General features: G+C 37.2%; 1 protein-coding gene across 3 annotated transcripts; it reads right to left on the reverse strand.

Moving 5' to 3' along the window:
- Window positions 1-534: 534 nt before the first annotated feature.
- On the reverse strand, window positions 535-27,188 carry map2k4b (mitogen-activated protein kinase kinase 4b). Of its 3 annotated transcripts, XM_038304359.1 has the most exons (13): window positions 26,999-27,188; window positions 20,487-20,522; window positions 14,993-15,025; window positions 13,744-13,846; window positions 7,383-7,557; window positions 7,170-7,289; window positions 6,965-7,084; window positions 6,825-6,876; window positions 6,619-6,746; window positions 3,428-3,505; window positions 3,184-3,332; window positions 2,970-3,015; window positions 535-1,790 (listed from the first exon to the last, which is right to left on the reverse strand). In XM_038304359.1, exons 1-13 carry the CDS (start codon window positions 27,099-27,101, stop codon window positions 1,677-1,679), a joined length of 1,257 nt encoding a protein of 418 aa, XP_038160287.1. In that variant the 5' UTR covers window positions 27,102-27,188; the 3' UTR covers window positions 535-1,676. The 3 variants fall into 3 exon arrangements, with proteins under 3 accessions (XP_038160287.1, XP_038160285.1, XP_038160286.1); XM_038304357.1 differs by lacking the exon at window positions 20,487-20,522; XM_038304358.1 differs by lacking the exons at window positions 14,993-15,025; window positions 20,487-20,522.
- Window positions 27,189-27,352: the final 164 nt, after the last annotated feature.

The raw sequence follows: 27,352 nt of genomic DNA on the forward strand, positions 1-27,352 counted from the left end.
CTGAAACAATTTATTGCATTAATAGGTTATTGAAATAATCATCAAATTATTTAATAATCTATTAATTGTTAACTGGAGATTAGACTCTAAAAGATGCTTTTAGCTGACAGAGAGACCCACTTAGAGCAGTAATTATACCAATATATATATATATATATATATATATATATATATATATATATATATATATATATATATATATATATATATATATATATATATATTTATATACCGTAAATATCTAGCCCTCAATATAAAAAAAAAAAAAAAAAACTTTTTTTCTCAGAACTCCTCAGGTGGAAAAGATTTGGTTTAATCTGGTTTAATTATATTTTTTTTTAAATAATCTTTAGGATTTGCTATCAGATTATTGTTCAAATTATCTTAAAAATAATCAAAAGATAACTGATTAGAAAAATAATCATCATTTGCATCCCTAATTGGAAAGCCAATATACTTGGTTTATACTAGGTTTAGTTATTATCCATTTATGTCCAAATGGTAGAAACAAATCAAATTAACCCCTTTTTTACATATTTGGTACCGTAATACATTTAGTTTTCAATATGCTGGAGGGTCAAATTTAAGCTTTGGTTAAAATAAAAACCACAGGGTAGAACAAACTAAACAAAACAAAAAAAAATCATATAAACCAAAATACCCCAAAAAAAGTTTATTATGTAACAAACCTCAGAAATTCATGTCTGGTCAACGCTTAGTTGGGGGGAGTTAAAAATAAAAATATAGTTTTTAGCAACAAGTTTAGGTGTGTCGATTAACAAAGGACTTCATCATTAGCTTTTTGTTTTTTTGTTTTTTTGGAAAACAATATTATTTTTGGCATTTCTTTGCTAAAAGCTAACAGCTTAGCTCATTGTGCAGAATTGGTTTTGAACGATTAGCATCAACAGACAAAAAATGACCTAATGGAAAGTGTGTACATAGTTATGCGACTCAAAACGGGTCAAAGCCCAGAAGCTAAGGGCCGCACTGCAGTAGCTGGGATTAGATGATGTACTGCGACAAACCGTCAGGGATTGCATATTAGGAAGTATAACAAAAAAAAAGGAAACAGTTAAGACAGGCTACCAGAAGCTTTCTGAAAAAGAAATTGCATACCCATTCATTTACTGCGTGTGAAGGCGCTCACAGCAACCCGTGTGAAAGTGTAAATGATTTTAGACAGTAGGTCTATCAGCAATAATCTAAACAAGTCATCATTTTAGAGGCAAAGACAAATATGCATACAATATACAACCCATTAGGTTCTACTGTCATACATCATAAACTCCACATAATTTCATTTGGTAGACTTTTGTGAACAAGTTCAAGTATATATATATTTATATATATTCCATGTATGTATGTATACTCTATTCTTTGTGTCACATAAAAAGATGCATTGCGCTTTACTAAGACAAAGTTACCGCTTCAAGTTTTTCTGCTTTAAGATGATATATTTTGGGATCTTAAAATAAGTCTGGAAGTTTTCTCTTTTGATGTTCATCTCTTTGCTCTGGGAAGTTTGGATTTAATTCCTCTCTTCTTTGGGAATATGTGAACAAACAGGTGATCCTACGTAACTGAAGGCTAAGATGAGAAACGTCGCATCACAAAGCTTAGTGTACCACCCGCTGCCCGTTAAGGGGGCCAACACTGGCAGACCCTTCTTGGCATCAGTCAACGTACATAGGAGAGATGGGCGAAGCCGGGATCTGATCCAGGATGCGACACACATAGCTGGCAACATCCACGAAGCGCTCCTCGTACATCAGGATAAACGGGTGTTTCTGGGGAGAAGATGGAGGAAGCTTTAAGTTAAATTTTGTACCATCAATTTTAAAATGCTATTTAAATTGAATCTAATATACAGCTACATCAGATTTTAAAAGGAAACTAAATAAAATATCCTTTCTGCACTGTGGGATTCCAATTAGAAATTATGTAGTACTTATGTTGTACCAGCAGGTGGTGGTAAAGATAAGCTTAGAATCAACAAGAAGAGACAAAAAAAAGGCATCTTTATTTTATTTCCAATAAAGATTTTGATCAAGAATACATTTTAAATTTGTATTAGAGGTACATAAAAATAAAAATAAACTAGTCTGATTTTCTACATTTCCATTTTTATTTAAAAAAGTGGACTATGGTGTGGGTTGTCATTAATGGTATAGTGGAGGATTATGGTGAATAAAAAAAAAAATAATGCACATGCCCAATCCTGTACCTGTTGCCGAAAGGGAACGCCTTTTAAAAATGTACGAGAGCGTGCACGAGCCCATTTCTCCTCGTGCACGGCACACTCTGTTTAAAAGTTGCTGTTTGCATCGCTCATACAAGCTTACTTTCCAAAAATAATATTTGCAATTTTTTTTTACGTAAACATATCACCTGAATGATTGAAAATTAGAAGGACCACTTATTTTGATGATCCACCAACAAAACAAAACATCCCCCACTGTTTTTTTAAGGTTATGTTGGAGTTTGGATAAAATGTTAGCATTAGCAGGTGATTTCAGAGGTCGTAGGTTTGTTTGTGATTGGAATACATAATTTCAAAAAGCATTATCTAAGCAGATAGTTATCCAGGCGGTTGTGTTGAGCTGCTGTTTTACAGGCTGGCGGCTCCACGAAAAAAAGACAGCCAGTATGTTTAAATGTTTACCAGAATAAGGGTAGTAATTATGCTCTTTTGATGCATTTCAAATCGAATAAACCGATAAAGACACTTTTGCTTCAATTTCAGACTGAAACGATTTCTGCTTCCTCCTAAAATTTTACATAATCTTTTTAGTATTTTTACCTTTTCTCTGAACAGATCTGATGTGCTTTCACATATATGTAGATATTTATGAGATATTTAGCTAAACTTTATAAGCAAAATGCTGAGACAGATTTGTTTTTTGCAGAGATAAAATTGCTTTCTTATTGAGCCCTTGAACAAACAGACCTTATGAGAGGTGTCTTACCAGAAGCTCTCTGTACTTTGGCCTCTTTGATTCATCTTTTGTAAGGCTGCATAAGAAAAGAAAAAAAACAGAGCTGATTACATATCTCAGTAAACAAATCTCAGGATGTATTTTAGATACAAAAAACAAGAGTGAGAAAGGAAATGTGAGGAAGTTTAGGGTGAAAATCTGTTCCTGGAATCATCAGCATCTACTTTCCTATAGCGACACCTACCATAGGTTAACAAAGTTGATGAACTTTGGGGAGAACTGCCTCTCCTCTGAGTTGCTGAGCTGTGGAGGCTCTCCTTTCACCACCTGTGTCAGCTGATCAAAAACACTGTTCCACTTGGGGTAAGGAAATCTTCCTGTAGCTAGCTCATACTGGGAACACAAACAAACAAGTTTTACTTATCGACAACCATTACTTCCTCAATAGTAGAATAAAAATCATTGAATCTGGAGGTTTTATTGGTTACCAGGGTGATTCCCAAGCTCCAAACGTCAGAGCGAACGTCGTATCCCTGCCTGGAAGCACTGGGGTCTATCCTTTCAGGCTGAAAATAAAACCAAAAAATTATTCCACTATATTCCCCAAACTATAAATTAGACGGTGCCGTTTTCTTTGCTAATTGTCATATTTTTTTTTTTACCCCAAATTAATTAATAGCAGGTTGATCCTAAACTTTAAAAAAATTTTCTACAATTGTAAATACTGACCACAAACAATCTGGGTTTTCCTCACAGAAAGAGCGTTTTTATTTAAAAATGTGCAGATTTGATCCTTTATCCTGGATTTCAGAGTTTTTTAGTAAAGAAAACCTTTTATTTTTTATAATTCTGATCATAAAAACTCTGAAAAAGAACAATTTTTAAAGCTACAGTGTGTAATAATTACAGGGATATACAGTCAGAAATGTAATATATTATACATAACTATGTTATTTATCATCATCTACGAGCTCAGCCTCTTAACCTTAATATTTGCATTGCCTTAGAATTCGTTATTTATAATTACATAGGAGCGGGTCTCGCAGCCACGGAGGCAGACATCTTTGCGCTGCGGCAGCGCAGAGCCAACAAACTAGCGAGTACGAGATCGCCCATTACGCTCAAAAGTAACTACGGCAAGTTGAGAGAGATGAACTGAGACGGTACTGAACAATAGATGGCAGTATTATGCCTGAGAATACTATCTGTAAAATTATCTATGTAAACAAACCTCATCACTTGAGAAGGTAGGTGATGCGGACGTCGTGAAAGACATTTTGTCCCATAACGCTCGCCGTACTGTTGGAGGGGAGAAGCGGTGGGGGGGAGATGTTCATGTTGCTGCGGTCTGCAGTCTGGACGTTAGATGTCGCTAAAAATTACACACTGTAGCTTTAATGCATTTTCTTTTTATTTCTCCTTCTTCTGTAAGACTCTAAAACCATCAGTTCCCAAATAATAATAATAATTATAAAGTAATACATTGGTGGAAAATGATGGAATTTAATGACTTTTTACAGAGATTTCAGAGTTTAAAGTTAGAATTCTGAGATTAAAGTCAGAATTCTGAGACGCTTTTCTCAGAATTATGATTTTTTTTTTTCTCATATTATCCTGATATAAAATTTCAAAATCAGTTAACTTTTTTATTTTTTCAGTGGCTCTAATCCTCTTCCATAGTTTTTTGGGGGAAAATTTGTGTTGTTTTTTTTTGTTTTTTGTTTTTTTAATCAATGAACTATAGTCCAGTTCTGAGTTCAGCTTCTGGTTTCTGTTGACCAAAACAGGCAGAATTCAAATCTGCAGTCATATCACCACAGAACAGGCTCAGACTAGAAGGCAACTGGATTTTCGTCAGTTTTTTTGTTTCAAAACCGATCAAAAAAACTCTTTCAATTCTGGCGGCTTGCAGCAGAACTTGTTCTTTTACAAAAATCATTTGCTTGAGAAATAAATTCCAAGAGATAATGAAGCCAAAAGAGACACTGATATTTCTTTTATTATGTGAAAACACAGAGTATTCCCACCTTTTCATTTCCATCACAGAGCAAAAATCTCCATTTTGTTCAACATGAATTCGACTGTAAACATCTCTGAACACACTAACTCACAATAAGGAAGTGAAAACAGGCTTCGGATGTTTTTTCCCTTTTAAAAAACAAAACGAAACACAGCAAAGGCATCTATTTACAGACATGGCTTAATATTTTGTTGAATCCTATTTTGACAGTAGCCACAGACTTCTTGATTGTTTGTGGAAGCTCAGCCAGTGTCAGTTTTAGTGGATTGAAGTCCTCAGGCTTTGGCTCGTCGGTTAACACGTTGCTCCTGTAGGGACTAGTTGTTACCTTGTTTGCCTGAGGCCTGAGTTTTCATAGAAGTCTCAAAGCATCCCTCTATATTTTTATGACATTATCTTGAATGCAAACGAGTTGCTCACCTCCTGCAGCATTATGATAACCACCACCGTGCTTTACAGTAGGCTAAATGTTAAACATGCAATGAGTAGAAGTTGTTCTATCCTATCCGTAATGCTTGAAGCAGCATCCAAACCTGCCATTTTCAGATTAATCAGAACAGGGAATTTAATTTCTCCTTGTTTTTGCAAAATTACGAGTTGTTTACACTGGTGTCACTTTATGCGTTTAATGCATCGATGCAAGTTTTTCCATCTTGAAAGATTTAAGTGATTTTAGAAGAAGTGGGTGAAATAAAAGTGTGAATAAGCTTGAAAAAGTTCAGTCTAGGCAACTTAGTGTGAAGTTTTCTAGAAGATGTTTCGCCTCTCATCCAAGGGGCTTCTTCAGCTCTAACTAGTGGTGGGGAGCACTGAGATTAATGTAGTGTAGGCTATTTACACTACCCTCTGAAAACCGATCCATGCCGAGCTTGGATCAGTTAACCTTGCCGAGCTCAGTTTCCAACAACCATTCACGCCCTAGAATTCCTCGCCTCCTAGTAGATCTACGGTAGTACTGCTCAAATCAACATGGCGGCGCCTGTAACATTCAGGAAGTTTGGCTGTTTTTTGTGATATTTCCTTGTTTGCGGAGAGTAAGGCGAAGAAGGCAGCCTTTGGTGGATTCGGTTTTTGGGAGATGGATAGTCTAAAGCGTAGGTCTTCAACACCGCCTTCCTCACCGCCTCAGCCGTATCTAGACCCACCGCTAGATCATGATTGTCCCTCTTGCGTTGTGGCAGGGAATAACATAGCACAGACCAAGCTTCAATACTGGGCATAAATCTAAAAATATCTGTAACAAGCTCACTGCGACACACTGCTGCGGGAAGATAACCAGCACTTAATCAGGGATTACAGACGCAGGAAACGACAGTAATTGAGGCTCATCACACTGCTAAGCAGAATCATCACTGGAAATCGTGTGGCACAGTAGGGAAGCTAATATTTTTATGAAAGTCTGAAATTTCCTCATTACGGAGGCTGACTGTAAGGGGATGACAAGATCTGCTCATGCTCTCTTTACTGTCTGAGAAGCGAGCAAGAACTGAACGACGCCGAGACCTACTGATGAACCAGTACTATGATAGTGCATTTTATTAACGCCTTAGGTATGAATAAAGATCCATTGATCCTTCCTTCGTGACCGCATTTTTCCTTTAAAAAAGAAAAGGGATGCAGAATAAACAGATTGAATGAAAACAGCTAATGAACACTTACTGCCATGTAAGGCCTGCAGCCTGCGTCTCTAGTCTTGGCTATGGAATCCACCAGCTGGCCGCTGATGCCGAAGTCACATAGTTTGATGTTTCCCCTTCTGTCCATCAGAATGTTGGAAGGTTTGATGTCTGGAAAGAGACCATAAAAAGGTAACAATTACATACAAAAAAAAAAAAAAAAAAAAAAAAAATTAATAAAACTCTTACCTCTGTGAATTATTTTCAAGTTTTCCTTTAAGTGATTCAGTGCTTTAACCGTCTGCAAGAAAGACGCTAAATTAAACCTTCAGGTCGTTTAGAGGCGCTTCATAAATCGTCATTTAAGGTAGGAGAAAATGTTTGCTTACAGCTAATGTTATATTGCCTAATATTTCCTCTGGAATGACATCATCTAATACGCAATATACATATTTGTAGAATTTGTCTAATGAGGTAGACATTAGCTCCATACAGATCCAACAGTCCCCCTGAAACAAAAAGAGAAATTCAATTAGTAGGAAACAGAAACACATTGGAGTCTATTTGACGGAGATCTAGGTGGGTTTTCTAGACCTCTCTGAAGAGGGCGCCATAGAACTGGACGATGTAGGGACAGTCGCTACTCCTCATCACCACGTCCAGATCCATCAGCAGCTGCTTCTGCTCCTTCTCATCCACAGTGGAGCGAATCCTCTGAGGAACAACAGGGAAATATTCCTCCCACGGTCAGTCATACCAGATCACATCACTTGGGATCTTCTTCACATTCTTTGGAAATGTTGTCACCTTGACTGCCATAATCTGGCCTGTAGGTTTATGGACCATCTTGTTGACGGAGCCGTAGGCCCCGCGGCCGATCTCCCCGAGGTCCCTCAGGTCTTCTGCGGTGAAGTCGCAGTGCTGCTCTGGGGAGATCTTCAGCTTTCCGGAGGACTCGATGCTGTGTGTCCGCAGACGCTCTCTACAGATACCCCACAATTCAATTCAGTTTATTTATATAGGACCTATTCACAACATGTGTCATCTTAACCCATTTAGGCCGGGAAAGCATTACCGCATTTCTACCATTCAAGCCGGGGGCGCTGTTGCGTAATTCTACCATTGACGCCGGGAGAGCATAAGTCTAGCAAGAAGAAAGAAGTTTTTTTCAAGCAAACATGGAGGAGTTTGACAGAGAAGAGTTGTCGGAAGGCAGTGATTTTGAGGAGTGTGTCGGCTTTGATGACGGTATAGATGAAAATGATGACTTTGAACGCGCTGAACCAATCGAACTACCACCGCAATGCACGGAGTGTTTTCAACCGCACACCTGGAGTGAAAGTTTATTTGCCTGCAGACGCCACACCGCTGCAGGCATTTGAGCATATTTTTAATGAAGAACTTTGGATGCATCTTGTTACCGAGACGAATAGGTACAGTGACCAAACAAACCAAACTCCAACAAGAGCAAAGATGGCAAAGTGGTCACCCGTGACTGTGACGGAGATGAAGACATTTATTGGGCTGTGTATAGGCATAGGACTTCTTGTGTTGCCAGTATGAAGAGATTATTGGCGACAGAGTAAACCTCTCTTCAGGACGCAGTTCCCCCAAAATATGTCCCGGGACAGATTTGTGGCCATCTGGAGGTAAGTTGTATGCAATTTATAACACAGACATATGCATTATTATGCATAATAATACTGTTAATAAGTAATCATCAGATAGTTATTTATGTAATGTTTGTTCTTTATTTTAAAAACGTTTTATATTGCACATTCTCAATGAAGACTTGATCACATATGGAAAAAATAAAAGGTTGAATTTTTTTTTTTTTTTGATTACTGCTTTTCACTTTTTTTTTTTTGGAAGAATTTCAAAGATAAAATATATTTTGAGTTCTATCTGCTACAGAAGCTGAGATATCAATAATTTACTAGGCGTTGACACAGTTGCTGAATTTACAGGAAAAACTTCAGGTTTTAGGGGTATTTTTTAAAATCGGCCATAGGTTTTTAAGGTGTTTTTTCCAGGCGTTTTAGGCCTAAATGGGTTAAGGCATTTTACAGAGACAATTCAACAAGATCATACAGCCAGAAGGGTTTAAAGTTTTCTATCTAAGGAAAATCAGCTGATTGCATCGACTCATTGACTCAAAGGCAATCCCTCACACAAAGCATGCTTGTTGCGACAGTGGAGAGGAAAAACTCCCCTTTAACAGGAAGAAACCTCCAGCAGAACCAGGCTCAGTGTGAGCGGCCATCTGCTGAGGCTGACTGGGGTTCAAGGAGACAGAAGCAGACGCAGCTTCTTTAGAAACAGAAGTAAAGCAGTTTGGGTTTTTTTGCCGAGGAAAATTGTGGAGCAAAAAAAAAAAAAAAAAAACACCACAGGAAAACCAAATAGTTTTTTTTAAAGCAACACTTTCACTTTTCTGTAACTTCCAGGTTTAGGTTAGTTTTTCATCCCTCTAGATTAAATCTTATAATGATCAGGGAAGTTTTCTGATATTTTGTTGTAGTTTTGTTGGGCAACAACCACTTATAGCTTAGTTCGCTTTCACGTTTAAGAGGACCTCAGACGAGCACAAAGCGGCGCACTGGATCACATGACTCATTCAGTGATGGATCAGACCTCTAAGCTGAGTTTTTGAGCAGAGAGGGCATGCAGAGAGCATCAATACGCACCAAATGACGTACACGGAAATGAAAAAGGATTTACTATGGTCATTTCTCAATTCACTAGAACGCGAGTACGGTCTCGTGTCCTCGCCACGTACGTTCTTGAGAATAACACAGGAAAGTATGGACTCGGCGAGAACGGGAACATGCAGCATAAATATGGTTCAACTGGAACAGAGCGTACTTGTGACGTCACCACACGCTCGGTTTGTCTAGAGCTGCATTTCACCTCCTGTTATTAATAGTCTCTAGATAATACTAAATACTTTTTTCATTTAGTCAGATAAATACAAATCAAATGAACATTTTGTCAAATAAAACAAAAAAATTGTCATCAGAGCCAGCGGTCCTTCACACACAGCTATGCAGAGAGAGGGCTGCTGAAGACGGGATGCAGTTAGCCCTGGCTGCCGTTAGCCTCGAAGGTCAACTGGTTGCCGTGGTCCTCTCAACTTCCCTTTTTTTTTTTATTAAATCGGTAAATGGACCATATAGTGACGCTTTAAAGTATAATATTCTCGCCTCAAATTATCTTAAAACATGCTTTTATTGAACAACAGCAACAGAAAAGAGAACTTTTAACTTTCAGTGGAGCGCTCCATGGAAAGCTGCTGCTGCCGCAGAGCATGCTGGGACAGCTATTAATCTCAAGAACGGACAAGTCTGCTCTGATGCATACTGGGTAAATAGGGAGGGGCGAGAACAACATCCTGGGACTTTGTCCGTTCTCGGTCTGCTGTTCTTGTGAATTGGAACAGTGCTAGGGCTGAGGATGATGACGTTTCACGAGCACATGAGAACGCACAAATACACATATTGAGAAACGGCCTATATCCCAGTTTCAGCTAATATTGGGGTGCTAGTGTTGCTTTAAGGTAACAATAATTGGAGAAAATGCAATAAATCTACTATCAAAATAACTGTTAACTATGTTAGGATTATTCTTACTCTATATGTGTTTGCTATATTACCTATCTGTTAAGCAGAGGAGATAAATTACATAGTCTTCCTTTACATAGTGTAACACTGTGTGATTACAGAGGCTATCTAATGACAGGCTTTCTGTCTGAACAATAAACAAAAATAACGGAACATTCCAGAGGTCAGAGTGATAAAGAAGAACACGTCTGTAATCCTGAGGAGTAGATGCAGCAGGGAACGAGGTCCGGATCCGACGGTGAGTCAGGAACTGACACGCATAGCTAAGCATCCACCTGATGCAACATAGACTCATGAAGCATAGGAAGCAGGAGGTGACCTGGTTTGGGGCACATTTTTGGACGCCATTGCTTGCTGATGACTGGCGCTCGTAGCTGTGCTGACTCGCTGTAATTTCTCTGTTCTGAACTGATTTAATCTGGAATAAATTCTGTTAACTATTCACTCCTGCTTCTTATAGATTTTCAAAGCCTTAAAATAAAAGTGGTTAAACTTAGTAGATTCCCCCCAGGAAAAGAACTAGAAGGGAGGCTCCAAGGCCTTGATGGCTTCAGAGGCCTTTTTTACAACTAATTTAGGTATTGATGAATAGTAACTGGAGTATATAGACTCTAAAACATGTCTTTAGCTGAAAGAGCAACAAACTTATACCGAAATTGTCAAAAAAAATCCTCAAGTTTTAGTTTCACCCGGTTTAATTCTGTAAAAGAAAAAAATCTTCTTTAACGAACCTTAAGCTATCCGAATATTGACTGATTAATCTAAATAGAACTGACAGATTACAGCTAAACACCTGTACTGTTGCATGTTTATAAGTCTGCTAGTGGTTAATTATGTAGTACTCATGATTTTAATAACCATCAATATGGTTCAAGTGCATAAACTGTACCCTCGCTTCAGTGCTATCATAGTTTTTAAAACAAAACAAAAAGTTTAGTTTAAACAGCAAGAGGCAGCTTAAAGCCATATCATTGTATGTAAATAACTTTGAGTTCCCTTTGGGGAACTTTGTTCATAGAGACAGTTTATCTACACAAATGAAAACGTTTGCTTTATTGTAAAGTCACCAACGTTAATTAAAGAATTAGCTTTTAACCATTACAAACTTGTATTTATAAATACTACTTCAAATAAAGCAGTTTAACCTGAATGTATAAACACTAGGTGGAGTTGAAAGACCAGCCAGTTTTCTTTTCATTAACTAAAGGTATAAAAGCAAAACCAGCTAAATCAGTTTTTTTTTTATTTTCACCTGATGACATACACTATATTGCCAAAAGTATTTGCTCACCTGCCTTGACTCACATATGAGCTTAAGTGACATCCCGTTCCTAATCCATAGGGTTCAATATGACGTCGGTCCACCCTTTGCAGCTAGAACAGCTTCAACTCTTCTGGGAAGGCTGTCCACAAGGTTTAGGAGTGTGTTTATGGGAATTTTTGACCATTCTTCCAGAAGCGCATTTGTGAGGTTGCACACTGATGTTGGACGAGAAGGCCTGGCTCTCAGTCTCCGCTCTAATTCATCCCAAAGGTGTTCTATCGGGTTGAGGTCAGGACTCTGTGCAGGCCAGTCAAGTTCATCCACACCAGACTCTGTCATCCATGTCTTTATGGACCTTGCTTTGTGCACTGGTGCACAGTCATGTTGGAAGAGGAAGGGGCCAGCTCCAAACTGTTCCCACAAAGTTGGGAGCATGGAATTGTCCAAAATGTCTTGGGATGCTGAAGCATTCAGAGTTCCTTTCACTGGAACTAAGGGGCCAAGCCCAGCTCCTGAAAAACAACCTCACACCATAATCCCCCCTCCACCAAACTTTACACTTGGCACAATGCAGTCAGACAAGTACCGTTCTCCTGGCAACCGCCAAACCCAGACCCGTACATCAGATTGCCAGATGGAGAAGCGCGATTCGTCACTCCAGAGAACGCGTCTCCACTGCTCTAGAGTCCAGTGGCGGCGTGCTTTACACCACCGCATCCGACGCTTTGCATTGCACTTGGTGATGTATGGTTTGGATGCAGCTGCTCGACCATGGAAACCCATTCCATAAAGCTCTCTGCGCACTGTTCTTGAGCTAATCTGAAGGCCACATGAAGTTTGGAGGTCTGTAGTGATTGACTCTGCAGAAAGTTGGCGACCTCTTCGCACTATGCGCGTCAGCATCCGCTGACCCCGCTCCGTCAGTTTACGTGGCCTACCACTTCGTGGCTGAGTTGCTGTCGTTCCCAAACACTTCCATTTTCTTATAATACAGCTGACAGTTGACTGTGGAATATTTAGGAGCGAGGAAATTTCACGACTGGATTTGTTGCACAGGTGGCATCCTATCACAGTTCCACGCTGGAATTCACTGAGCTCCTGAGAGCGACCCATTCTTTCACAAATGTTTGTAAGAACAGTCTGCATGCCTAGGTGCTTGAATTTATACACCTGTGGCCATGGAAGTGATTGGAACACCTGATTCCAATAATTTGGATGGGTGAGCAAATACTTTTGGCAATATAGTGTACGTTCTTTATTCTATTATTCTGGCTGAGCTAAAAGACAACAGGTTCCCTTTTATGGCCTGAAATAAGTGCTATGGTAGTGGAAACAGGAAGCAGTTATTAACTCTATCATTTAAAATTCAAACTAGTTGGGTAAAAAAACAAGGGGAAAGATAAAAACGATTCAATATGTCCTTGAGATACGACAGAGTTTTAGGCCCAGGTTAGAGATTTTATTTATTTTTATTTTTTTGAATAAAGTCGTAATATTACGAGAATGAAGTCATCATGCAACAACCTGTTTCAGATAAAAAGCTTAGAGCTTAGACCAGCAGATGACGGCCGACCAGCTCCACCAAGGAGCAACTCACTTTAACGTGCTGCCCAATTTGATGATGGTGCTAAAAGATTTCCTTATTTGTCAAACCAGAGCCAAAGTACTTCACATTATACTTGATTCCTCATTTTAGTGAACACAGTGCTTCTTGTGAGAGTTGTAATAAAATACAACTTTTTTCTCGTAATTTTACGACTTTTTTCTCATAATGTTACGACTTTATTCTCGTAATGTTACGACTTTATTCCTGTAATGATACGACTTATATTCCTGTAATGATACGACTTTTATTCTCGTAATTTCACTACTTTATTCTCGTAATTTCACGACTTTATTCTCGTAATTTCACGACTTTATTCTCGTAATTTTACGACTTTATTCTCGTAATTTTACGACTTTATTCTCGTAATTTTACGACTTTATTCTCGTAATTTTATTACCTTATTTTCGTAATTTTATTACCTTATTTTCGTAATTTTACGACTTTATTCTCGGAATTTTACGACTTTATTCTCGGAATTTTATTACCTTATTTCCGTAATGTTACGACTTTATTCTCATAATGTTACGACTTTATTCTCGTAATGTTACAACTTTACATTTGCTTTTCTTTTATCCTTCTTAGTCACGTTATAAGAAGCTGTTCAATCAGTGAAAGAAAGGGGAAAAAATAAATAAATAAAGTGACCCATGACTTCCTACCCTGACTGTCTTTACTCACATGTGGGGATTCTGGAAGGAAGGAGCCGAGGGATGAAGCGGGAGCCTGGAGGCCGGTTTCACCAGAGGGTTGGCGAAATTCAACTTCAGAGCTTTGCGTTTACCTGGTGGGCAGAGGGAGAAACACGTCCAGATTGCCACAACATGCACACCTTCGGGGGGGTGGGGGACAGATGCAAGCTACACAGGTACAGCCCAGTACATTAGAATACAGACTCTTCATTGCTCAGAGAATGAATGAGGGTTTATTACAGGTAGTGAAAACTCAATAAAATCAAATCTAATCCATGTTTTATAGGTGTTTGTAACTTTCTCAGAAACAAAAAGGTTGCTCTTCATAAACTACAAACAATAAAGTGAAATACACTATATTAAAATAAATGTACTTTTCGGGGATCTTCTAATGTACTAAGATGTACCTGTAAACAGGGCACCAAAAAATGAGTCTCAATTTGTTAACCCACTTTAGATAAGCTCAAACAATATGTCCAATAGGAGATAACGGTATGAGAAAGATTTAAAGTCATCTGAAGAGCAAAAGAAGAATGGAATGAGTCTCTGAACAGAAGCAAAGAGTCCGTTTCCACAGAGTTTCCCAATGTTCAAAAACTAAAGCGAAAAAGCTTGTTGCTTCCAAACAAAAAAAGCATGCAGTGTGTGTTTGTGTTATTAGGAAAGACTGGAATGCAATGAAATAGTTGCCCACATTGGAAATCCCTGTTTGATTAAAATATGCAAGAACCCCAACAGCTCCATGTAGATATGAAGGGTTCCCACCACTCAAACAGCACTTTGGTCCCATTCAAGGAGCAAACATTTGGGTTTGAATGGATTCAGGCGACTTTAAAGCCACCGGTGGGAGTGTATTACTTTAAGGTGCTGAAGTTAAGTGCTGGGTCCTTATTGCCATGCCTTGTCCAACCAGCTAGAGTGCAAACCATCCCTTTACCTTTAGAGTCCCAGTGCAAGGAAAATGTGTGGTGGCTATGGCTGAATGGTGTCAGAGTTAGGCAGGGAATAGCGGACAGACTCCCAAACTACCAGAACACCACACAGACTCTTTCAGTAGTGTACAGTGGTCCCATCTAAACCTGTTTGACCCATCCAACCGGATGTTAGCACAGACCAATGGCTAGGCTGCAGCCAGTAGTATCTAATGGTCGGCTTTTGTTGAGGGAAAGAAACCACTTTAGACTACTGACGTGTTCCAACAAAGAGTAGAGTGTTTTGAGTGAAAGTCTAACGCTTACTTGTAGGAACTCCAGACAGGCTTATTTGAAACCCTGAAGTAAAGAGAAAAGCAGTTTTTACTACAATTTCTCAGAGTCTATTTGGGTTTTTTTTTAACAAGTTACGTCTGGGTAGAGGTTGGTGATGGAAGTGGAAGAATTTACCAATTCCCATCGGCTCTTATTGTACTACAGACCTGCGCAGCGGACAGGAAAGGACCAAGTACTGGTTCGATGATTTCTTTTTTTTTTAGCTTTAGACAAATACTATTGATTCCAGATGAATTGGTTTTAATATCACTCTGCTGACGTTTGAGGTCGGTAAGTTCGGTCTGGCATTGCTCAATAGTAGCGCGAGTATGCTCGCACAATATCTGGCGGGCCAATCAAATTGTCAGGGCGGGCTTTATACGATGATGGACAGATGATCAACAGTAACGTAATCAACCACGTCACCAAAGCGCGCATGGGTGACAACAACAATGGCTGCCGCTGGAAAGTTGAGGTGTGTAGATTCTGCTATTAGGTCTGTTCTAGAAGATATCGATAGCAAATTAATTTTAAAAGAGGAACAGAGAAAAGCGATCAAGGCTCATCTTCTTATTCTAGGCGTGCAACTGCACGCTTTGATTTTTGTTGACAACAACTACGCCTCGCTTAACATACGTCACGCACTCCTTTTGCTCTTATTGGTTGTAGGTCTATCCAATTGAGTGCAGAGGCATTTTTTTCCTGGTTCGTTCGAAACACGCCCCATAATCACAGCTCTATGGAGCAGTATCAGACTCATATTCTGACTAAAATTGAGTAGGACTACGTCAGGCTACTCCTTGTCTGCGGTCACCTACAATTTTGGAGAGGTGCAGCAGAGTGTCAGCAGAAGGGGCGGGGGCATATCTGCGTTAACTGCGACACACCCGCAGACGACCTGCTTTCTGAGTATAAATCAGCCTTTTGAGTCAAGTTTTGTAACGCACTCCTGACTGGTCTCCTGGAACATTTGTAAAACCGTTACATATGATCCAGAACGCGGCGGCGTGTCTGGTTTTCAATCACCCCTCTGTTCATTGAACTACAATGGTTACCCCTGGCTGCCCTCATCAAATTCAAGTCCCTGATGCGAGCCTAAAAAGTGCTTAAGGGTACAGCTCCCGTCTACAACTCGGTCACTCTGGTCAGCAATGGATGGTCGTCTAGCAGTGCCTAAACCACCCTTAGGAAAATCCAGACTGTTTTCATGTGTTGTTTCAAGATTGTGGAATGACCTACCAAGAGCTAAAAGAACAGCAGTGTCCCTTTCAATCTTTGGGAAACTCTTAAAGAACGACTTCTTGAAAGAGCACCCTTATCGTAACCCTTACTCATAATTCTGTACCCCTCTACTACTCTTTCTGGACTTCCCTCTCTCTCTCTCTTTGTTGTCACCACTGATTCAAACTAGGGATTTTCCTTTAAAGAAAACCTTGGCTGTTCAGCCAGACCAACAATTCCCACCTTTCACACACATAGACATGGTATTGGGTATTGCAGGCTAACAAAGAATCCAACCGAACCCCATTCCTAAGGGGCATACCTATCTGTCCGGTTAGATTTGCATGTTTTCTAAGCCAAAACAAGGCTTTGTTTTTGGTCCACTGCATAAAGCCTCAAACCCATAGCCATTTCTGACATTTAGAATTGAAAAGGCTTCCTGGATGGGAAGCGAAACATCTTCAAACTTGGAAACAAAGTCCAGTGTTTGTTTGTTTTTTTAACTTTATTGGAATTTTCTATTTTTTTAGAGAACTTATTGTCGCATTGATAACTGTAACATTGTGTCTATTTTGTAAGTCTCTTTGGGTAAAATTGTCTGCTAAATGGATAAACAATAAGTGTTCTGCTAGCAGATGACCTGAGCGACAACAAGAGATCCCCACTGATGATCTAACAGCAGCTCCAGATCTGAGCTTCACCAGCTCTAACTGAGCCCAGAAACCCAATAATCCATTTTTTTCACTTGATCAATAAACACATCACCCCTGACAAACAGCTGGATTTGCAACAGGGTTGAAAGTTTCTTCCGGATGGCGTTTTTTTTCCAGGATTTTTCCATGTTTTTTTTTTTTTGGCCGTAAGAAAGAAGATCAAATTTACTGGAAAATGTTGTTTCTTTTGGTGAATATTTTGCCTTAAGCAGCCCAAATGCAGTAATAACCTTGATGTGGGGTTCAATATCTATAAACCAGGGTGGGGGCATGTATAGCAGAAGAAATTAAAGGAAAAGAAAGCCAGCAGCTGGTGTAATCCGATTATACAGGAAAGCATTTTCCTACCATTTAGAGTCTATTAGAAAATAATCACTTCTGGCAAGAATGAGCTGGACTATTCAACTGTATTTTGCTACTTTATTGCTGCAACTCTGTTTGTGCAAATGCAGTGCTTAAACACAGTTATTACTTTAAAAGTTTTGTAACCAACAATTATGCATTTATCTATATTTTTATACATACAATAAATAAATTATATAAATTCTTAATTTGTTTCACTATATCTATTCTCATGAAGATTCATCCTTATGTAGCCCGGTGGATATAGTAAGTTGGTTTTTCAATCGAACTATCCCAGTTCTCCAAAAATATTATGAGAACTTTCTTCCAGTTTCTTCCGGAAGAAAGGGAAAAATTGGAGAAAAAACCCCAACACTTTCCACTTCCACTTGTCCGGAGAAACACGTTTCTTCCGGACAATTGGGAGAATGTTGTTGCAGCAACATTTGTTGGTATTAAAGTGATTTTGGTTGCAGGAGGAAGACTTCGCTGGCTTTGTTCAGTAAGAGGTGATGGTGATGATGCCAGAAGCTGGAGAACAGAGGCAGGTCTGCTATTCCATTACTATATATTTTACCGACCTGCTATCCATGCTTGGAAAGGAGCTGCCTGCTACAGAATGTCATCTTATGCTGTATGTTGGGAATGTTTAGTCACTGATCAAGGGAAGAGGTGTCAAAAGTATCAATCTTCATTACTCAAGTAGAAATCCTACTGTTTAAAAACACTTTTGTAGCGGTTAGAGTATCAACTTTAGCTTTTTACTCAAGTAAGAGTGTCTATTAAAGGAACATTTTTCTACAATTCTGCATGATAACTTCCTTACACTTAATTTTCTTAGTTTTATAACTAATGGCAACAGTGTCCAATTTAACTTTACATCATCTTGAAAAAAAATTTATTTTGGTCAGCATAACAAAGAAATTGTCTGGTTGAAACAAATTATTTTGATAGTTTTAATTTTTTCAAATACCAACAGGCCATAAGGAAAATTAGCTCAAATGAAGACAGAAAATAACAAGCCTATTTTAAAAATGTAAGGTGTAGAAAGTAGAGATAACTGCAAAACAATGAAATATACAATCAAGAAGTAGAAGTATAAAGTTGTCAAAAAAGTAATTACATCAGTAAAGCATTGGTAGCTGAAATTTCTAATTAAGTAAGTTAATGTATTTGTTACTTGACACCTCTGATGAAGGGACGAATGCACCAAACACCAGGACGCTGAATTCATAAGAACAAAGTTTGTGTTTTTACCTTTCTGAAATCTGTAGTTTCTGCAAGGGCGGGGTATCCATTCAAATTTTAAGAATCGATAGATTCCAAATCTTATGATTTAGAAGCAATTCTTTTTTATCTGATTCGATTTCTTAAGCTCTAACCTAAACTACATGACAGTGCAGTTATAAAACTTGTTGATACTAGTACTACGCTAGCATTTATCAGCAATTTAATAAAGTATTGGGCCAGGCTAGAGATTTTTTTTTTCTTATATTTCGAGAATAAAGTTGTAACATTACGAGAATAAAGTTGTAAAATTATGTGAACAAAGTTGTAATATTACGAGAATAAAGCTGTAACATTACAAGAATAAAGTTGTAATATTACGCGAATGAATTCATCATACAACAACCCGTTTCAGAAAGCTTCGTGCTCCGACCAGCAGATGACGACCAACCAGCTCCACCAAACAGCAAACCGAGTCCACTTTGACATGCTGCCCAATTTGATGCTGATTTCCTCATTTGTCAAACCAGAGCCAAAGTATAACTTCACATTATGCTTGACATTCCTCATTTTAGAGCAGAAAATGCTTCTTGTAAGAATTTTCATAAAATACAACTTGTTTCTCGTAGTTTTAGGACTTTATTCTCTTAATATTGCGACTTTATTCTCGTAATTTTATGATTATTCTCGTTGTGACTTTTTTCACGTAATGTTGCGACTTTATTCTTGTAATGTTACGATGTTATTCTCGTAATGTTACGACTTTATTCTCGTAATGTTACGACTTTATTCTCGTAATGTTACGACGTTATTCTCGTAATGTTACGACGTTATTCTCGTAATATTATGACTTTATTCTCCTAATGTTACAACTTTATTCTCCTAATGTTATGACTTTATTCTCCTAATGTTACGACTTTATTCTCGTAATGTTATGACTTTATTATTGTAATGTTACGACGTTATTCTCGTAATGTTACGACGTTATTCTCGTAATGTTACGACGTTATTCTCCTAATGTTATGACTTTATTCTCGTAATGTTATGACTTTATTATTGTAATGTTACGACGTTATTCTCGTGATGTTACGACGTTATTCACGTGATGTTACGACGTTATTCACGTGATGTTACGACTTTATTCTCGTAATGTTACGACTTTATTCTCATAATATAAGAGAAAAAAATCTCTAGCCTGGCCTTAACACTCCATCCTAGTTAGGACAGCAGGAAAAGCATGACATAGTTGTTGTTGTTTTTTTATTGATCATTGGTTATAGGAATTCATATTTAGGAAATAATATGAGAATCAATACTTTTTTTTTTTTTTTTTTTACACAGCCCTAGTTTTGGGCCATCAGGGTTTCAGGTTATGTTGGCATTCTTTTGACAATCTGAATGAAATAATAAAAAAGAAGAAAATATACAACAAAGAAAGAGAGGAAGAAATGATAAAAGGAAGGAAAGAGAAGAAAGCCTGGAAACACAACTTTTTTTCCCCATACACTGTTTTTCCCCTCCCATACTTCTCTTGTACTGGAAAACAATTAAATTCCAGACTTTTCCCGTTAGTGGTAGAACCCTGTTTATTATCTTTGAGCAGAGTCTGTATGTTCTGTATGGTGTGATAAGTCAGAAAGAAACCAGACTGATGCAGAATGTCTCTTCCAAAAACAAAGAGATCTTAGATCTCTGAATAACACACTCCCAGATATGGGAAGCCAAAAAAAGTTTTTCTTTAAAGTGCATCAGTGACATGCAGACAAAAAGATCAAAGGCAGGTGGATTTTTCACAAATGAAATTAAAAGATTCTCAAACAAAAAAAAAAAAGGATAAAATACAAATCAATGACAGACGGAGGATCAGGAAAAGCTGAAGGAATGTGTTGGCCATGAAATGGCCAAGACAAACAGAACCCAAACACAGATCATCTTTAAAAAAAAAAAAAAGGACGATATCCTTGAAAAATAAAATTGAATACCTGGTTCATTTTGACATCTCCAGCAGGTGTTGGTTTCTGCAAGGTTTAGATAAAACATTTCATACTAAGCATTTGTAACAGAGAAAGGACATGCAACTTAGATCTGTTCATCACTAACACAGGACTGCATACATGAGCTGATCAGAAGTTATGTGACAGAGATCGGTCTGACAGGCTCAGCAGGAGTACGTTCATATAATTACACTTTTGGTCAAAAGTTTGCACCAACTCACCAAGAGCAACAATGTAATATTCATTTCCGCTATTTGTTATTTATTTATTCATTAATTACTGATCCTTAAAGTAGAAATTTCCTACAGGTAAGGTATGCTAAAACTCTTTAACTTTGCATTGGTGACTAAGTTTTACATAAAAAAGGAAAAACATTAGTGGACCATATTGTACGTAAAACAAGGAAACTACCTAATTTATGAACAAATATCCCCCCAGATTAAGGCCAAAAGCTTACCAATTCCAATGAAAATTTGTGAGATCTAGGTAAAACTGTTCAGAGACATTTATCCACTAATTTGTGGGGTTTTATGGATCTGTATCCTAGGGAAGAGGATTAGGGCCACTGAAAAAAAGAAAAAAGTTACATTTTATTTCAGAATAATACGAGAAAAAGGTCAGAATTCTGATTTTTTTTTCTCAGAATTCTGACTTTAATCTCAGTATTCGTACTTTAATCTCAGTATTCGTACTTTAATCTCAGAATTCATACTTTAATCTCAGTATTCGTACTTTAATCTCAGAATTCATACTTTAATCTCAGAGTTCTGACTTTAATCTCAGAGTTCTGACTTTAATCTCAGAGTTCTGACTTTAATCTCAGTATTCGTACTTTAATCTCAGTATTCGTACTTTAATCTCAGTATTCGTACTTTAATCTCAGTATTCGTACTTTAATCTCAGTATTCGTACTTTAATCTCAGTATTCGTACTTTAATCTCAGAGTTCTGACTTTAATCTCAGTATTCGTACTTTAATCTCAGAATTCATACTTTAATCTCAGTATTCGTACTTTAATCTCAGAATTCATACTTTAATCTCAGAGTTCTGACTTTAATCTCAGTATTCGTACTTTAATCTCAGTATTCGTACTTTAATCTCAGTATTCGTACTTTAATCTCAGAGTTCTGACTTTAATCTCAGAGTTCTGACTTTAATCTCAGTAATCGTACTTTAATCTCAGAATTCATACTTTAATCTCAGTATTCGTACTTTAATCTCAGAATTCATACTTTAATCTCAGAGTTCTGACTTTAATCTCAGTATTCGTACTTTAATCTCAGAATTCATACTTTAATCTCAGTATTCGTACTTTAATCTCAGAATTCATACTTTAATCTCAGAGTTCTGACTTTAATCTCAGAGTTCTGACTTTAATCTCAGAGTTCTGACTTTAATCTCAGAGTTCTGACTTTAATCTCAGAGTTCTGACTTTAATCTCAGAGTTCTGACTTTAATCTCAGAGTTCTGACTTTAATCTCAGTATTCTGACTTTAATCTCAGTATTCTGACTTTAATCTCAGTATTCGTACTTTAATCTCAGAGTTCTGACTTTAATCTCAGAGTTCTGACTTTAATCTTAGAGTTCTGACTTTAATCTCGGTATTCAGACTTTAATCTCAGTATTCGGACTTTAATCTCAGTATTCGGACTTTAATCTCAGTATTCGGACTTTAATCTCAGAGTTCTGACTTTAATCTCATTATTCGTAATTTAATCTCAGTATTCTGACTTTGATCTCAGTATTCGTAATTTAATCTCAGCCTTCGTAATTTAATCTCAACCTTCGTAATTTAATCTCGGTATTCGTAGTTTAATCTCAGTATTTGTAGTTTAGTCTCAGTATTATGACTTTAATCTCAGTATTCGTAGTTTAATCTCAGTATTCATACTTTAATCTCGTGTCATAGTTTAATCTCAGTATTCTGACTTTAATCTCAGTATTCTGACTTTAATCTCAGTATTCGTACTTTAATCTCAGAGTTCTGACTTTAATCTCAGAGTTCTGACTTTAATCTCAGAGTTCTGACTTTAATCTCAGAGTTCTGACTTTAATCTCAGTATTCAGACTTTAATCTCAGTATTCAGACTTTAATCTCAGTATTCAGACTTTAATCTCAGTATTCAGACTTTAATCTCAGTATTCGGACTTTAATCTCAGTATTCGGACTTTAATCTCAGAGTTCTGACTTTAATCTCATTATTCGTAATTTAATCTCAGTATTCGGACTTTAATCTCAGTATTCGGACTTTAATCTCAGAGTTCTGACTTTAATCTCATTATTCGTAATTTAATCTCAGTATTCTGACTTTGATCTCAGTATTTGTAGTTTAGTCTCAGCCTTCGTAATTTAATCTCAACCTTCGTAATTTAATCTCAACCTTCGTAATTTAATCTCGGTATTCGTAGTTTAATCTCAGTATTTGTAGTTTAGTCTCAGTATTTTGACTTTAATCTCAGTATTATGACTTTAATCTCAGTATTCGTAGTTTAATCTCAGTATTCGTAGTTTAATCTCGTGTCATAGTTTAATCTCAGTATTCTGACTTTAATCTCAGAAATCTGACTGAATTCTCACAGCTAACAAACATGTTAGCATCAAGCCGTAGCCATATCTGTTTTAGATACTAGCTCTCTTGTTTTAATCACCTTCTGCTCTTCCATCAATGAAATAGCATCAAAGGGGGCACGTAAAACGTTGCCTAATTCCATCATTTTCCACCATTGTGTTACTGGCCCTCTCAAACAACTCACATCTTTGTCAGTGAAGCTGAGTGCTCCCACAGCTCTTCCTTCATGGTGCCCATTTACATTAAGATCCAAAATTCTGAGAAAAAAAACTCAGAATACTAAAAAAAAAAAATCAAAATTCTGAGATTAAAGACAGTATTTTGAGGGAAAAAGGCAATATTGAACTGAAACTAACTTTTTTTTTTGTGGCCCTAATCCTAATCCTAATCCTAAACCCTAATCCTTTCTAGATCCGGAAATCCAAAATATATCTAACTTCAATTTAAGATTAATACAGCTTGGCCAATACTTGATTTTTTCAACTTCTGATTCGAAATCTACACCTAACTTATATATTTTACCAAAACAAGTGCCAAAGTTGACACATTAAACATATATAAAGAAATAAATAGCTAGTTTGAGCGTTTATTAACCTGCGTGTTGCTTCCTGTCCGATAATGGAGCTTGCTAGCTTACTGGTGTCAGCTAATGGGCTAACCTGGGTCTAAGAGCGTTCAACATTTGACGAAATAGTAAAAATTCACGCTAAACAAACAAAAAAAGTGTACACATCGTGTTAGGAGATAATTCAAATATGTAAATAATGTTACCGCGTTTTAATATCGATAACCCGGCTAGCGTTAGCAACACAGAAAAGCTGAAGTATTTTCGTGTCGACTCTAATAAGCGGCATGTAAACATGACAAGTGACTCAGCGAAAATAACCAAGAGCTGTAGGTTAAATGTTTGCCCACCACCTGTGTAAGACTGTCTGGGCTGTAATGTCAGGCTGGCCTGGCTCACAAATTCACTGAAATTCAATTCACAGTAGGGCCTTGTGCTTTTTGTAGCAACCGTGTGTTTAACATTAACTAACTTCACAACCAAGTAAACTTTATCTTTAAACGGACACGTATTAAAATTAAACTATTAAAATTGTAGTGTTGGGTCATTTGACATGGCTTTTGGGGCCTGTTTTCTTTAGAAACTCAGCTAAACAGTAAGAATCTATTGCTAAAACTGTAGCCTTGTAGTCATTAAGCTACTTCCAGCTCGGTCACTACAACGGTCCGTCAACCGGAACTAAGAAACTGACCTTCAGAATAAAAGTCCCAAGCTGATAGCACACATTAGTGCTACTAAACTTCTATAATTAAACAGAATAATCTGTATGGTTCAACAAGGTTTACTTTCCTTTTTTAACTGGTAAAGCAAGTCTCTCTGCAACATCACAAAATCACAAAAATGTAAAATGCTGCGCAATGTTTTTATTTTATTTCTAGCAGAATGCAATTTTTTGTTTTCTATGGCTGCTAAAATAATACATCCCATTAATTATGGCAGAACAATTTTTAAGAACTGCATTATAAAAGTATTCAAAATTGAGTTTCCTGTCTCCCCGTCTCACCCTACTCATGATCCTAATGTAAAAAAAAAAATAATATATATAAAAATAATATATATATATATATATATATATATATATATATATTTTAAAAAGTACAGAATTAAAGGTATCTTTTTATAAGAAAAAAGTCCAAAGCCCTTATATCAGAAAGAGGGAAGTTCTGCTTTAGTGTGCCTTACACATTTAAACAGAGCAAAAATCACTACAGCCATTTCTCTAACATCTTCTTTAAAGGATATTAAAATGTAGAAACATTACAAGTTGTTTCAAACCCTTTTAATCAGCTCTGGCCTAATCTATCTCCACAATGAAATAGACTTATCTTGTACGGAAGAGGATTAGGGCCACTGAAAAAATTTTAAATAGGTTAACTGTCTTTTTTTTCTAAGAATTCTGACTTTTCTCAGAATTCTGACTTTTTTCCCATTTTAAACTAAAATAAAATTTTAAAATCATTTAACTTTTTTTTTATTATTTCTTCGGTGGCCCTAATTCTCTTATGTAATTTTGGGAGATATATTGCACCTTAATATAATGTAAGATATATTACTAAATAAATTACTTAAAGTAAATTAAAGAGAAAAAAGCATACGTATTAAAATCCTCCTAGTGTATTTTTTATTAAATTTGCTGTAGCCTGCAACCAAAGGTCTATGAAGGACCAACTCTGCCATATTTAAAAATAAATACAGAAATAAATAAATGCTCAATAAATGTATAAGCATACAATTAATTGCCAACAAAAAAGTGAGACATAAATGTATATAACTGTTAATTAGCTTCTTTATTTATTTGCCTTTGTAATATTTACCTTATTTATTTTTCTGTCCTTTATAATCTTCAACTTTATTTTTTAATTACTTATATTTTTAAGTATTTATTTATGTGCATGTTATTATATTTTTGTCTGTTTTATTCTTCCTTTGTATTTTTTTACCTTAGTTATTTCTTCGCCGCTGTTTATTTCTCTCTGCCCTTTTTACATTTCTCTATGCCCTTTTTACATTTCTGTATGCATTTCTATCTCATTATGCAAATGAGGAGGGGGTGTGTCCTAGAGAGTCAACTTCTGCTCATTGGTTGGCTTGGCGGCCCATCTTCTTAACTCACAGAGCTCAGAGTACTAAGTTAAATGTTCTCTTTTCTGTTGCTGTTGTTCAATAAAAGTACGTTTTAAGATCATTTGAGGCGAGAACCTTATACTTTTAAGCATCACCATATGGCCCATTCACAGATTTAATGCGTAATTTAAAAGAAAATGTGACGAACTTGAGAGGACAGCGGCACCAGCGGAGCTCCGAAGCTGACGGCAGCCAGGTCCGACCACAGCCCATCTGCAGCGGCCCTCTCTCGGCATAGCCGTGTGTGAAGCATGTTGGTTAGCATTTTACTACATCGGTCGAATCTACAGGAGGAGAGTCTGATGTCGAGTCTGAAGTCATTAGAACTTGAGTAGGGACTTTGCCAAACTTTGCCAAATACAACAAAAAATCGCCATCATAGCCTGGCTATAGACCTGGCTGCCGTCAGCTTCGGAGCTCCGCTGGTTGCCACGGTCCTCTCAAGTTCGTCACATTTTCTTTTAAATTACGCATTAAATCTGTGAATGGGTCATATGGTGATGCTTAAAAGTATAAGGTTCTCGCCTCAAATTATCTTAAAACGTACTTTTATTGAACAACAGCAACAGAAAAGAGAACATTTAACTCAGTACTCTGAGCTCTGTGAGTTAAGAAGATGGGCCGCCAAGCCAACCAATGAGCAGAAGTTGACTCTCTAGGACACACCCCCTCCTCATTTGCATAATGAGATAGAAATGCATAGAGAAATGTAAAAAGGCAGAGAGAAATAAACAGCGGCGAAGAAATAACTAAGGTAAAAAAATACAAAGGAAGAATAAAACAGACAAAAATATAATAACATGCACATAAATAAATACTTAAAAATATAAGTAATAAAAAAATAAAGTTGAAGATTATAAAGGACAGAAAAATAAATAAGGTAAATATTACAAAGGCAAATAAATAAAGAAGCTAATTAACAGTTATATACATTTATGTCTCACTTTTTTGTTGGCAATTAATTGTATGCTTATACATTTATTGAGCATTTATTTATTTCTGTATTTATTTTTAAATATGGCAGAGTTGGTCCTTCATAAAGGTCAAGTGGTTTCCAAACAAAACTTATTGTATACCCACTTTATTCTGAAAAATTCTAACCGGAAACAGAATGCGTGTCGGGCCAACTTGACCATGTTTTCTTTTTTTAGCTTCAGGGAAGCAACAAGCTATATGTTTCAAATCGGGATACCTCCGCCGCAGGTCGTAATAGATCGAGAGGGAAGCCGTCAGCTCCTACCTTGCATGCTGCTGCTCTGAGTCTGTTGGTGAAGGTGGTGCGACGTGGCCCCCAGAAAGTTGCTGGAGCCCGTGGAGTTGCTATTCGGACTGGGAGTCGCCATTGTTGTGTTGCCAGCAGCAGCAAGCGCTCGGGCTGCAATGCAGAGTGAAACTTGGCCCTCCCCTGCCTGCCTTTCCTTCCAACGGGACACTGCGTCACCTGAACGCAGCACAGCTGCTTTACCGCCTGCTCTGCGCCGCTGCTGCCTTTACGGACAGCCGAAAAAAACAGTTTAACAAATGTTCAAAAATGGTCACATTCAATAAAACAAAATTATTTCAGCTTAATATATGAATTTACAGTTTAGTGTAT

This window comes from Cyprinodon tularosa, unplaced genomic scaffold, assembly GCF_016077235.1.
Source record: "Cyprinodon tularosa strain WSP-4 unplaced genomic scaffold, ASM1607723v1 ctg531, whole genome shotgun sequence".
NCBI lineage: Eukaryota > Metazoa > Chordata > Actinopteri > Cyprinodontiformes > Cyprinodontidae > Cyprinodon > Cyprinodon tularosa.

Coding starts and splice junctions, on each gene's coding strand:
- map2k4b (XM_038304359.1), bottom strand. CDS start 27,101: ATGGCGACTCCCAGTCCGAATAGCAACTCCACGGGCTCCAGCAACTTT. Junction 7,290..7,382: donor GCCAGATTATGGCAGTCAAG/GTGACAACATTT, acceptor GTTGTTCCTCAG/AGGATTCGCTCCACTGTGGA. Junction 6,747..6,824: donor CTTGAAAATAATTCACAGAG/GTAAGAGTTTTA, acceptor GTCTCTTTCCAG/ACATCAAACCTTCCAACATT.